Below are 14,556 nucleotides of genomic sequence, written 5' to 3' on the forward strand. Positions count from 1 at the left end.
TTCCCTCTGAGGAGGAGGACACATTCAAAAGATATCAGAAAGTGAAATCTTGAGCTGTGTGTCCTCCCACAGCTGTCAGAGCTCCTGCCACACACAGCCAGGCAGAGAAAGAAGAAAGCCAGGCAGCTAATGTTCCTGATGCATGGGAAACATGGGCAAGCACATGCACACCTCTGAGTAATGAGAAGCCTTTCAAAGTCCAGAAAACAACAGAATTTATTCTCCTGGCACTGAAAATACAGAAACAGGATGGGATCGAGTTTCTCATCGCTGCACAGGGCTCCCGTGCTGCCAGTGTCACACATGATGCAGTTTTTCAGGCAGGTGGCCACTGCAGGAGGGCTCAGCTATATCAACTGGAATTCAAAGTTTTGCTTTCAAATGTAATTCACTCCTTATTTCCAGGAGGGAAAAAAAAGGCAAAAAAATAGTAGGAAGGAAAATACTCTTACCATCTGACACAGCTGGTCTTAGTAAAGAGAGTAAGAGGCAACTTTCATGCTAGAAAAACCTCTTTGACATTTATTATTAAGGCCATAAAAAACTCAGGAAAATACCCTAAGTGTTGGGAAAACCAGTGTGCAATCCACCAAGATCTTCTGATACAAGCAGAACCTGAGGTAAAGTAATAAAAACTCATTTATAAGCACAGAGCAGACAGAGTGAAAGCATTTCCCTTCTCTCCAGCCCCTGTTCCCTCATATCACGACCTGCAAGGAGCCTTTTGACTAAACACAGCAGTCGGGATCTGAACAGGCCGCTAGACTTTTTCCTTCTCAGCAAAACCAGCAACTGATAAACAACACAATTTCCAGCTTTCCTACAGAGTGTTAAGATGTTCTGTGGCACGATGGCTGACGAACACTGTAAAGATGCAGATCTGTTCTAAAATATTGTTAATAAATATATGTGTCATTGGACAATGTGACATCTGGGTGTAAGTTTCAGGTCTTCTGCATTTATGCTCAATGAGAAGTTTGGATTTTGGGGCCTGTAGTGCCCTCCTTTCCTCGTTTCTCATTTTATCCCTGTTTATCATTTATAAGACCGCCTCAAATTCTGTTTCTCTCTTTGAAGTTCAACTACACAGTTAAAAACTGATTATGATTCTAGTACAAGATAAATACACAATTTAGAAAATAAATAACAAACTCCTATAAAGATTATAGTTACACTTCAACCTATATTGCATCCTCCAAACAAAAACAAGTCTCAAAAATGATAGTGCCAGAAATTTGTTTAACCATCAACTCTTAAGTGTTTCTGCCTAACACTATATTGGGTCCACTTATGTCAGACATTTAGGCTGCCATTAATAAGTATCAGCTAACATGATTAAAAATGAGGTTATTGCAGCCTTCAGGGCATACCATGGGAAGGGGACACAGAGAAAAAGGTGTGTAATTACTTTTAAAAGAAAGCTGAATTTCAACATTGGTAATTCTTTTTTTTTAAGGCACATGAAATAGAAAAACAGTGGAGCTTTTTAATATTATTATGGTGAATACTCATACACACATTATCAGCAAAAACTTAAGCAAGATTTTATCATTTACTGTGCCTTACTTCATTCAGACAAATTTGTAATAGCCTGATCCTTTTCCATTTTTTTATAACATCTTACAGCATTACTGTTGCACAGATCTAGTATTTCTGATTAATAATCCACTAAATGTGTGCTCTAGGTATTTGTAAAGACCATACAATATATGAAATGTTATAGTTGTTAAGAGTTCATGAATTGGCTGCACATCTAATTCTTCTACAATATCTTGGCAGTTTACTCTGGAGTCCCAGATAAAAGCCTATTGCTCTTATTCTGTGAGAACCTTTCTCTCTTGATGAAAAGTTCAGCATAAAATACTCTTAGAGTACATAAAATGCAAAAAAAAAGAAATCACAGTACTGAGCAATATCATTGTTTTTCTAAGTCTAACATGATACCAATTCTTGTATTTCACTGAATGTAGTATATAGTGAGAATGAGGTTCTAAAAAAGCTCTTGCAAGTCATTACATTTTATTCTGTATCTCTAATATTTTGAAGAATTCAGGTGCCTAGATGTGGTTTTCAGCTTAAACCCTCTTGAACCAGGCAGCCTTACCTCACATAAACCTCACTACCTATGTAATGTAATCGCTACTTGTGTCATGTAATCATATGTAAGATCTGCACAGCTTCCATCAGATCAGCTGCTATTTCCAACTCCTGCTTCCAAGACACAAACCCTGCTGACTTTTTAAGAATACCCACATTCTCATGCTTTGCAGAATAAAGAAAAGCGGTATTGCTAATTTTTTGCATGCTTTTAAAACCCTCCTTCACAGAATTCTATTGCTTCACCACTGCTCTCAGTCTTGTTAATATTGGGGTATATAAAGGAAAACACTTGCCTCTCACTTATGCTTATGAGCCACGATGCTCACCTGAAATCCGTGGACGAGGATGGGGATGGCCCAAGGATGGGGATAAGTTTTCCTCAAGAGGGTTAAGTGGAAGAAATGGAGCTGACATCATCTTTCACGTTACTACTATGTAGGGAAGGGTATGTCATGCTACTCACCCATGCTCATCTTAATAGGTAAATTTTCTCTGCTCGCAGTCTCCACAAGGTGTCTCCTAACCTCCATCACAGCTTCCTTTTGCTTGAGGTTCATGAAGGACTCCCAGAGAGCTTTGGCAGCTGGATCGCTATAAGAAAATAACAGGGTTACATTAAACATTGCTTGAATAATGGAGTAAGCTTAAGACAACATTTATATTTTAAGATGAGTGCTTCTACTTAGTAACTTCTCCGAGGTGGGCAGGATACAAGCAAAAATAAAGCGATATAAAAGCTGTATTTTTCTTAGTGGAACAGTTGGTATGGTTTTTCAGAAAAAAAAAATCTAGAATTTTCTTGCTACCAATTATAAAGCATTAGAATTCACATATAATAAATAATCACGTCAGCCTCAAAGTAACCACTACTCTTGAACCATGGGAATATTAGAAACAGTCCAAGCTTCTTTAGTTACCAAAAATCTATGGAAAGGATGGGCTCTAACTTCCCTGTGAGAGTTTAAATCCCAGAGCCAATACTTCCAATGTTGAAGGCTGTTGGTATGATTTGATGAACTACCGTCACATTCAGTTTCATGGATTCTCCTTACATGAAAAGAATAATCCACAGCAGAATGCAACTGTCTTTATGGTTTCTGTATTTGCAGATTTCCTTTTTATTGTTGCTGTTGCTAAGCTTAAATTAGGAATTTCTGTGGCTCATCTGCACTCGGTTCCCTGTCAGTCTTCTCTCTCCACCAGGACACTGCATTTGTTGCTGTTGTGAATGAATACAGTGTTTTCACAGCAGGAGGGAGGAGGAGAAGAGAGGAAAAAACCCTCGCCTGGGGCTAAAGCCACACATTGGGATTAACTGTGTTGGATTTTTTTTTTTAATTTAGTCTCTTTTTTAAAGAAAAAGCTTCCCTCTGTTTTTTCCTCAAGAGACATTTAACTCCTAAATATGTTTTGATGTCATTTACAACATGCTTTTAAACATGCCAAAACAAGTGTTATTTCACAGAAAATAAAAAACCCCAACAATTCATTTGATACCCGTTACAGAGCAGCTGTGCTTATGCTCTGCTGCAACGGCAGGGCTGTATTTAGCAATCTGTGCTATATCCCAAACCAGGCAAGAGGGTCGCCAAGCCCCACTCCTGTCATCCCAGGGGCGCACAGGCTCTGTCAAGGCCTGTGTGGGTGGAAGGACAGTGGAAAGAAGGTTGAGTTACCCTTCTTCTGAACAAACCACACATGAATAGGAAGAGCGAATTTCATCCTATTGCCACACTTTAAGAAAGGAAAAATCAGATGACATGACACAGTCTTTCCATTTCTCTTTCACATAGTGCAACTCGACCTTCCTCCAGTGACGGAGGCAAGAGGCAGCACATCCCAAAGCAGCCCGGGCACTTGCAGCAGCTCCCTCCATTGCCAAGTGTGATCTGAGATGATTTATAACATAGGATAGTGCAAGAAATAAAAAAGATTTCCAACACAATCAGATGCTTCAACACAATCTCCTGTATGTAATGGATCCTTGGGTATGCTATTTTTGCAGACTGTCTACTCAGTTATTACGATTCAGTCCTACCCACCCAGCATCGCTTTTAAATGCAGCCTGTTGATCCTATGCTCATCACATTCACAGGGTGTGTCTCACTGTCATTTTTACAAGAGCATTTTTGCAAGGTTTGCATTGCAAGAGGCCATTGCTTTGCCTGTTAACTAATCCCTTCCTAAACATGCAGCTCCAAATAAAAAAAATCTATAGAGATCAGGAATCAGGCCTAAACCAGGAGGAAGCTAGTTTTAAAAATACTCTTTTTTTCCTATTTTAAAGAAAAGTCAAGCTTCTGTTTTCTAAGATTCTACCCTGTTCTCATTTTCCCAATTCTCTTCATCACCATGAATATGAACAGTGTCTCATATAAACACAGACACCAGAAGCTAAGACTTTAAAACAAAGGAGAACAAACTACATAAAGAAATGAAAATAAAAGTCTCCCAAATTTTACACAGGTTTTTGTAGTCTCATCTTTCTCACCCCTATACTTCATAAAGATATTTAGCAAATAGTAAAGTGTGGAAAATTCATCCCCAAAGCATCTGTGGACCTCAGAATGTACGTGTTAAGGTTGCACCATTTTTCTACCTGTTGTCCTTGCTTGCTGCTCTCCTTTTCCACACCACGTCTTGATCAGTCCTGTCAATTCAGACTGCAAGGTCTTTGAAAGTGATGTATACTGTACTTGTATAATCACTACTGCAAGTCCCAGTTTCAGCTGGTACTTCTACTTGCTACTAGATTAAACAATAAAAACCCTCCAAAATAACAGACTAATTATTTTAAACAACAACAAAGCAAGAATAATTTTTACCAATGCACTAAAAAAAAAAAGGGGGGGGGGGGGGTTAATCCCAAGGACCTAAATTTGCACAATCCCAGAGAGTTGCTTTAGCACACCAAAAATAGCAAAAAGCAAATACAACTGTGGAACAGCCTAAAAACAGATGGGGGTCAACCACACTCCTGTATGCTTGGATCCCTGTGTAATCCACTGAGCTTCTGTAGACATTTTCTTCCCACTGCTTTACAGAATACCTAGAGGTTTAGGTAACGTATATAGAACAACATATAACCAGGATGAGATCAATATATATTCATAGCTCACAAACATAGCCAACTGACCAGGTCAATCCACAGAAAGCAGCAGTTCCCACAATCAGCCTTTTTTTTTTTTAGAAATATAAAATGGAAAAAGAGCAACAAAAGGATGTTTTCTGCTGAAAACACTTTTCCTGCTCCCCCTCTATTACACCTTCAGAGCAGGGCTTTTGCTTTGAACAACGGCCCATCCTTTAACTTCAGCAGTGACAAGACAGGGATGGCTGCTGGAAATGAGTCAGTTGGACACAGTGCAGGGCTCTGGTGTTGCCTCTTGCCTGATCTGAGAAGCTACCACAACATTTTCCTTCCAGAGATTTCTAACACTCGGAAACAATACTATCTTATCTTCCCCTTTTGGTGAGACATTTGCCTGCAACTGCCTTCCAGCTCCTGTCATGGTACCCTTCCCCTCCTCTTTTTCCCATCTGCAGTTCCTCTGCTTTGGTCCAAATGCAACTAATCCGGTGACACTGGTGCTGTAATCAGTGACTCGTATAGGACCCAGTGCCCCAATTCAAATTTCTCCTTCCTCTTACATTCCTTGACTTCCCAAGGATTATTTATTGATTTTACACATTATCTAGTGATCCACTGCACTCTTGAAAGTAGTTTTCTGAAACTAAGTAGATTTAAGAAAAAAATAAATTATGCATTACAAAACCTTTAAAGATACTGTCTGAATCATGTGGTTTTACTGAAAAAAAAATTCTTTACAGTTACACTACAGTACAGATAAGGAACTCTAAGCCACCCTTCAAAATAAATATCACAACAATAGGTAAGTAATACAGTGCACGCTTCTGTGTATCTCTATTACAAATGTTTTTTAGGGCATGGCAAGCCTGACAAAGAGGAGAGAGCACTAAAATTCAGGGGCTTCTGCCATTAACCAGCTTCACCCACAAGCTTTCAGTTTTGCTCACACCTTTTGATACCCTGTCCCTTCCTTTTATCATTAGGGTCATAGCACCTAGTCAACCAGCCATCCCAGAAAACAGAATATAATAAACCAAGCGTAGCAATTATCTGGTAGACAAGGCTGAAGTCTTTGAAAAGCCCTCTTAGACACTGCTATACCATTTAATATACATAAAGCAAAGTTTTTGACAGGTATCTGATAATTGCAAATTTCTCCCTTCCCCTTACACATGAATGTTAGATTTTTTTTTTTTAATGAGCCATTCTCTGTTCCAAAACTAATTAAAATTTAACTGCATATAATTTGGACTTTAAAACAACAACAAAAAAGTTATAAAGAAAGAGGAAGAAATTTAGACACCTAAAATATGCAATTTCACTACTTCTAGTATTTGCATGTCAATTTTCAAAGCTGAATCATGAAGGCAAAGTGGGAAAAAGGACCAGTTCATCAGACCCATAATCGGTATGGATCCTAAAATGCGTGTGTAGGCTTAGTCTCAAAGCTACTCATTTTGAATGCATTTCGTGAGAACAGGGGAGGTTGATGGCACTGGGATGTGCTATTACCAAGCTGGAAGTAGTAGTCTGCAAAAAAGTAAAATCGAGCGCTAGTCAACGGAGAACAAACTATCAGAGCAGGTGCAAACCTAAAGGCAAAAACAGAAACCTGGGGACACTTATTACCCTGGGTGGTCCAACGCACAACACCATGATCTTAGGCTGAAATGATATGCCTCTTGCTTCACACCACCAGTACAGAAAGATATTTACTTGCCTTACTGCTCCAGGTCTTGTCTATTACTGATAAATTAATAAAATATGGTCTTCCAGGTTACTCATGCAAGAGCAGAAGGTCAAGAAGCAGTAAGCCCATACTAGAAAATAAGTCCACTCAATGAGTAAGTGTTCCTCATTTACAATTATGTTTTCAGATCTACCAATAGGCCATTCTTAACTCCCTTGGCATTCAGAACATTCGTTTAGCAATGTAATTTTTCAATCAGCATGTATAATTAACCAAATGAAAACAAGTCAAACACTCTTGTCCAAGCAGCATACCATAATCACCAAAATTATCAGCCACATCTGTAGTCTCTGGCAAGCTACTGCAAATTATTTTAATATGATCTAATTTCCAGTCAAGGAGGATAAAATTGGTATGTACATTATCTATTACTGAATTTTTGCCTGGACTGCTTTGCCTAGCAGGACAAATTCAGGTCATCCTGTTTTCTCCTTATAAAACACTGGCATAACAAACTTTTTCTTTCAGTTACATGCAACCCTTGTCATGTCCCCAGGCTTACTGAAAAACAGGTCAAGAGTCTCTTCCATAATCTTTTCAAAGGCCAAATTGAGAAGTCAGTATCTACATCCAGTTTCCTTCCCAGATCTCCTGACCTTTCAAATCAAGAAAGAAAAAGATGACTTTGTACAGTTTTGTTTTGGCTTTAAACTGCTTGGGGTCAGGTGAAAGCACAGCCTACATCAGAAACAGCAAGTAACCAGGTGTAAGGCATCATATGACCAAGACGTTAAGGAAGGAAGAATAAGCAAATGTGGTTATTTCTACACCTGGCAAAGGACACAGGATTTGAAAGAGCAAATTGCTGACATAGGCTCTGAAGAAGTGACAGAAAACAACAGTGAGTGGGCTTCAAAAATTAACCAGCTGAAATGACAGTATTTCAGCATAACAAAGTAGCTGTGTTTGTACTTTTACAGATTAAAAAAAAAAATCAGAAGGAAAATTGTGAGAGTCTCAAAATGAAACAGGTTCTGTGGTTATTGTGTCAGCAAAACCTTCACCTTATGTCTATATAGCCTTACAGCTCAGCTGTGTCTGTATATTTTCACAAGAGGAAGGGAGGAGGGAAAAATTCAGTAAAGATTAAATTAGAGCTTCATTAATACCACAAAGCTGCCCCAAACTGAGTGACTGCTAAAAAAAAAAGAAAAACTGTGCTGCCAACATATCCCTTGCAATAACTCACATTCATTCAAAGATGACACAGCATCCACACTAAGTGCACAGGACTTCAAAAACCATCACCAGGGGGGTTAGAAGACTGTTAATACGAGTGACAAATCCATTGCTGGCAATATGTCATTTGAATACCGATAAACTGAAGAGAAGCACAAGCCTGCAATAAGATGCAATGATTTGGCTATGAGCCTGGAGTGAGGGGCCACATATCAAGACACCCTCCCTCCTCCAATTCCCTTGCTCTTTTGGAGAGAGCAGAGGCTGCTCCAAGGCTATGCCGGATATACTGCACACTCCCAGAGATGCGTGCCAGCCCGACAACTGGCGGGGGGACAGCCCAGTCCCCCGCTGCACCCCACCCCACGCACAGCAGCCCTCACAGGAAAGAAGAAACAGCAATATGTGGAACAGCCTCCCCTGAACAGCCTCTGCTCCACGCTGCAGGAGTGCTGCAGGGATGTCGTGGGGATGCTGCGGGGAATGCCGTGGCGATGGGAAGAGCTGACATCCACACCACCATGCTGCCCAGACACCACTGGGCTTGGAGAAAGGAGCTGCTCTTCATTTCACCCTTCTGAAAGTGACCAAACAGCTCTAATATAATTTATCAACAATTTTCTATATAGAAACAGCTATAAGTATTTCCATGACTTCAGTCTCTAGCACTGCTGCGTATTTGTGTGCATCCCGAGCACAGGCACCCCACGGGCTAGCCAACATGTGTTCAACTGAAGATGCAGCAATGCTTTCTTCAAAGAAAAACACAACCCCCCCGAAATGTCTATTTTGCACATCCCCAGAAGGGACTACCACTTTTTATTTCTGAGAGAGTAAAATGACAACTTTTTGAAATTTTCAAATGGCTCTTCACAGCGGACTGTAATTCTGCTGTTGGACATTTTAGATGATTGGCAAATCTGCTCAGCCTCATTAAATGCACCTCATAGATAGTAGGAACTCAAACTATTTTCCAATCCCATCCTAACCTTAGAAAAAGAAAGGTAAATAGAAAGGAGCAGTGGATATTACTACCCTCTCCATAGATGAGTAAAAATACTGCAACATGGCAAAACACACAAAATTTTTTTAAAAACAAGCTCTTCGCAGCCATTCAGCTTAGAACATGATTCTCACATCCTCACTCAGATGTGTGTTAAAATGCCCTCCGTGTATTGGTTTTTACGATCAGAACATGCAAATGGTACTAAAAAAAACCCCCCCAAACTCCGACAGCCAACATTAAAGAAAATAAATGTGTTCCTGAATAATTTAACGGTTATTTCCCAGTTTCACTCCAAGCCCTCAAGCCACTGGGTGGGTGTAATCTGCTCTAGACTCAACTGTGGCTGTGTACTTTGGCACAGAGTCCAAACAGAGAGGTTATTGTTTGATTTATATGCCAAGAGCCTCTTAGATAAAGGGCTAATGGCAGGCTGATAGTTTCAGCCTTTGCATGTGGTGTTTATACAGACCCTTCTTTCCTCTCCCTCCTTTCTGTGTATACTCCAGGCAGGCTGTGTCACATCAAGATCAAGTTCATTAATGAACTCATACTAGCATAATTGGATTGATAAAACAATTGATTTGCTGAAGGTCATGGAGAGTGCTGTTAAAACACCAACTTTTCTGCCTCAACAATGCCTAAGGTTTGGAAATTTGCATATTTCTTTTACACTGCAAACAGCAATTTTAAAGCAATAACCACACTGCAAAAACTGATGGAAGAAGCTATGGGAAATTAATGTGTCAATTAAAGTGCACTGCAAAGTTCAGAAGGTATTTCAGTACTTCATGAGATATTTGAGCAAAAAAATAAATCAAGTCCTACAACAGGAAGGGTCACATAAGAAAATTTTCTGTATTATTAGTTCTGTAAACTCTTGAACTTTCCCCAAAAGAAAACTAGAGGCCTTGCCTACGTGATATACTCTGCTATTTACTGCATCCAAACTAGGAGTATTTCCTAGCGTATAAATGTTTCTGTACTATTAAAATACTCCTGTAGGGAATATAGTCCAATATAACCAAATTATTAGTTAGTGGTTAGCAAACTTCATTATCAAATTAGATTACTTTTCTGCAAAACACAAGACACAAGCAGCATAAATTTTTAATTTTAAAAAAAAATTTCTAAAGACACAGAAAAAAAGATAATTAAAGATAGACTAGATTCTTAACAGCCTTTTGCCATAAATTAATTTTAAAACAGTTATTTTAAACAGCAGACAGATACAACAGAAGCTGCCAGGCACTTTAAAAGCAGTTCTGAGATAATATTCAATGTGTTGCAAATCAGCTTGCAGCCAGCAAGGCTAAAGGGTATGAGGAAAAATGGGAGCTGATGATCAGCCACAAAGTTTTACAACAATTCTCCTCTGGACTACCTGAAGTATTTGTAAGTAGTGAGTGTTCAAAGTAACACATTTTTATCAGGAGTTTATCAGTCGGTTTGCTGCATGTTGTTCGAGACACAGGTATACGTACCAAGAAAGTACAGTATTAATCAGACTAATACGGTAGACTTGTTCACAAAAAGACATGATTTGCCACTAGAAGTCAAAGATTCCATAATATTTTGCCTCCTCTCCTCCGTTTTCACCTTAGCATGGATCCCCCCATGCCAGTAATGCTGACCCAGCATGCAGGATCACTTCGCAAACCAAACTGGGAAGCAGAGAACTTCCTTTGCCCAGTCCTCGACTGCTGGGAGGGACGGCCAGGCAGCTCCACAGGACCCAGCCCAAGTTTCCCTTCCTTACTGGTTTCACATGCAGCCGACTCAACGTGGCCATAAAACACACGGGCAGAGCATAGGGATTGCTCTTTGAAAGCTCCAGCTCACAAATGAAGGGTACGCTGCCTAGTGCCCCAGGGGAAACAGAGCAATAAGAGAAGGAATATTTATTATATGCAAGTTATTAGATTCAAGCTGTTATTTAGTTTCATAAAGGTTTACTTACCGATACCGACACTTCAGGGCAATACTGTATACCTGGTCAAGTTAAGTCAAAATTTGCAATTGTTTTCACATGCAGGATGATAAAACAGGCTGTTAATTATCATTAGGAGAAGAGAAAATAAGATTCACCAGACACGACCAGTGACTAAGACCAACAGGAATAGGAAAGTATCCTTTGAATTTGTTACTGAGCATCATGAGAGAATAAGTTCTGGTTCATATTACAATGAAGCATTATGAAGTATGGGACAGGATTTTCACAAGTATAGTAGCAAAAGTCTAAAAATGCTGAAAATACACAAAATCACAAGCTCATTTCAGACAGACAAGAATTGTGAAAGAATAATCTTTACAACATCATAATTTTAAGTTGCAAAACCGCTATATTTCATATAAACTATTGTGTTCCAATAAACCCATGACCACTGTACTGCAAACCAGGAAGAAATATATTCCCTGTTATCAGTGGAGCATGGGAGAACTTAAAAACAAACAATTCAGGAGGTTCATATAAACACAACCAACGCAGCAACCCCAAACTGCACCACAACTGCTCTGTTTACCTATAGCTCTTTACTTGGGACTGAATTCCTTTCCCCTCCCGTACAGATAATGGACAGTAAATCAGACTCTTAGAATTTGATATACTTTTGGTCCCACAGGTGAACTGAATTACAATAAAATTTAAGAATTAATTATTAAAAGGTTGGCAAGGATTCAGGTCACATCAGGAATTGATCAAAAAGAAAATGGTAACACAGCATTCTACATTTTGCCCTTTTTTTTTTAATACAAAAAAAAAAAAAAGAAAAACTTAACTTTTCTGGCTCATTCATATATCTACTTTACAGATGGTCATACTTATAAAACAGACTATGTACACAAGTTTGATGACTGTGGTCAACCACCATCTGAAGCAGGTTCGTCACTTGCCAAACCCAACGTCTTAAGTTTTATCAAACATTTCCTCAGTCCAAGCATCACGTAAACTCGTAAGGACAAGCATCTTAACCACAGTCCTGTTTCATGTTGATCTAAATATAGATGTATTTATATATATACATATGCTGTGATACACATACAAGAAGTCTTTTGGCGTCAGAAAGACAAAAAGTTTAACATATATTTCAGCATCCATGACACAGAACAACTTTACTTGCTAATAACCACATACATGAGACAATGCAGCTGCATACGGAATGATGTTATTGAAAAGTAATGCAACTCCACTCATTGCCGCTTCCAGTATCAAAGAGTAACAGTATAAACCAATGACACCAGTGTGCATTAAACCCAAAGAGAAAAATAATTCAAGATAGCAGAAAAATAATCTGTGGACCATATTTTACCATAACAAAATTCAGCACAAATGCACGCACACACACAGAGTATCTGAAAATTAGTTTATAAACCCTCTTATTCTATTCCATTTACATAGACTAGTGTGCTGGTTTGGGCTGGGATTGGATTAATTTTCTTCACAGTAGCTGGTATTGAGCTATGTTTTGAATATGTGCTGGAAACAATGTTGGTAACACAGGGCTGTTTTCATTCCTGTTGAGCAGGGCTTACACAGAGCCAAGGCCTCTTCTGCTCCTCACCCCACCCTACCAGTGAGGAGGCTGGGGGGGCACAAGGAGCTGGGAGGGGACACAGCTGGGACAGCTGACCCCAACTGACCAAAGGGATGTCCCACACCATATGATGTCATGCTCCGCATCTAAAGCTGGGGGAAAAAGAAGGAAGGGAGGGGGGGATGGGACACAGGTTCGGAGCGATGGCCTTTGTCTTCCCAAGTAACCCAAGTTACACGTGATGGAGCCCTGCTTTCCTGGGGATGGCTGCACACCTGCCTGCCCATGGCAAGCAGTGAATGAATCCCTTGTTTTGCTTTGCTTCCGTGCATGGCTTTTGCTTTGCCTGTTAAACCATCTTTATGTCAACCCACGAGCTTTCTCACTTTTACCCTTCCCATTCTCTCCCCCATCCTACTGGGGGAGAGTGAGCGAGTGGCTATATGGGGCTGAGCTGCTGGCTGGGCTTAATCCATGACAACCAGTAATACAGAATTGCTGTATCAGCTTAATACTAGAAGAGTTGCTTAGTGAAAAATTTCTTAGAAAACATCCAGAGCTTTTTTTTGCAATAGAATTTACTACATATATATTTAAACTAATACAGTCACATTCAATAATCCTTTAGACAGATGGCATTTCTACAATGTTTCATCTGGTTATAGACAGCCAATACAGCATTCTCCTGCGTTAAAAACAAAACTACACAGTCCAACAAATCGTTTGGGAAGCTACGGGTTCTCATCACCTTTGTATTCTGTTTATTTTAACTATTCCCAAGAACATTAATATCCACTTGAACCTGTAAACTTCAAGGTCAACCAAAGGTGAAACATAAGGAAGCAATATAATACGGAGTCTTCAACTGCATTATATGCTGTGAAACATTAAGGCAGTTTCTTTAAACCACACTTTCTTTTCTTCTCTCTTAGTAATGGAAAAGATAAGAAGATAAACTCCACATTGAGCCAGAATTCTTAATTTGGAGGATTTACAGAATCACTACTAATTCCTTTTATAGGGTAATTTTAAAATTTACTAACTGTGGCTTTCTAGAAAATGTTGTGTAATCAGAACAAAATGATTAGAAAAATATTGATCACACATTCCATAGATGGAATAAAAATATACCCCCAAAATTGTAATATTGTATAAATATCTTACCATTGCCACAAGCAACATAAACACCCTAACCTAAGTCCACATTTGTTGTTGTTGTTAACCTACAGCAGTGATGTGTGATATTACTGGTATAAGCTTGTGACCAGCAGCACTGAGAACACATAAAAGCCTTACAAACACAACAGGTCTCAAGATCAAGAGGGGTCTGCTTGTAGACCAAATGTCAAGCAAAATCTCTGCAATTCCTGGACTAACTTACCTCTCACATAGTTACCCTTCTGCAGATGACCCATGCCAACACTAACAAGGCTATACATGCAGATAAACCAGATCATCTCTATTTGTGACATCAGAGGGAAAATATAAATTGTCGTCCCCTACACATGCTGTGGCATCCAAGTGCAGAACATCAAAAACTGTAAAATAAACAGAGCAAGCAGAAGAGGCTGACATTGCAGGGAGAAACACTTAGATCAGGACTCTTCATCTTCTCCAAACCACCCTGTGAAAAGGAGAACTAGTGCTTAATTCCATAACACCATAACACCTTGTTGTCTGCAAATTACAAAATTATTAGAATTCTGAATTGGGTTACTGACCGGAACACCAAAGCTCCCATTCACTTTGGAATATTTTAATTTAAATATAGGACTGTAATGCACACATACTGGGAGTCATGTAAGCAAACAGACATAGCTTTGCAATTTTGTATGGCAGCCGATACTGCTACAGGATTATTTCTTCAGCAGCTATCAAGTGTTTTGTCAGGAAGAGAGCT

The 14,556-nt window shown here is 39.3% G+C and overlaps 1 protein-coding gene across 1 annotated transcript in view; it reads right to left on the reverse strand.

The window, feature by feature from the left end:
• Positions 1-14,556, reverse strand: part of SCFD2 (sec1 family domain containing 2) — a gene marked incomplete at its 5' end in the record, with an annotated part of 202,620 nt that overhangs the window by 166,154 nt on the left and 21,910 nt on the right. Inside the window, one exon of the mRNA XM_009642330.2 lies at positions 2,564-2,691. Within this exon, the coding sequence (XP_009640625.2) occupies positions 2,564-2,691 (128 nt within the window). The remainder of the gene's footprint in view (positions 1-2,563; positions 2,692-14,556) is intronic.

This window comes from Egretta garzetta, unplaced genomic scaffold (genome assembly GCF_000687185.1).
Source record: "Egretta garzetta isolate BGI_Z169 unplaced genomic scaffold, ASM68718v1 scaffold557, whole genome shotgun sequence".
In the NCBI taxonomy this organism is placed as follows: domain Eukaryota; kingdom Metazoa; phylum Chordata; class Aves; order Pelecaniformes; family Ardeidae; genus Egretta; species Egretta garzetta.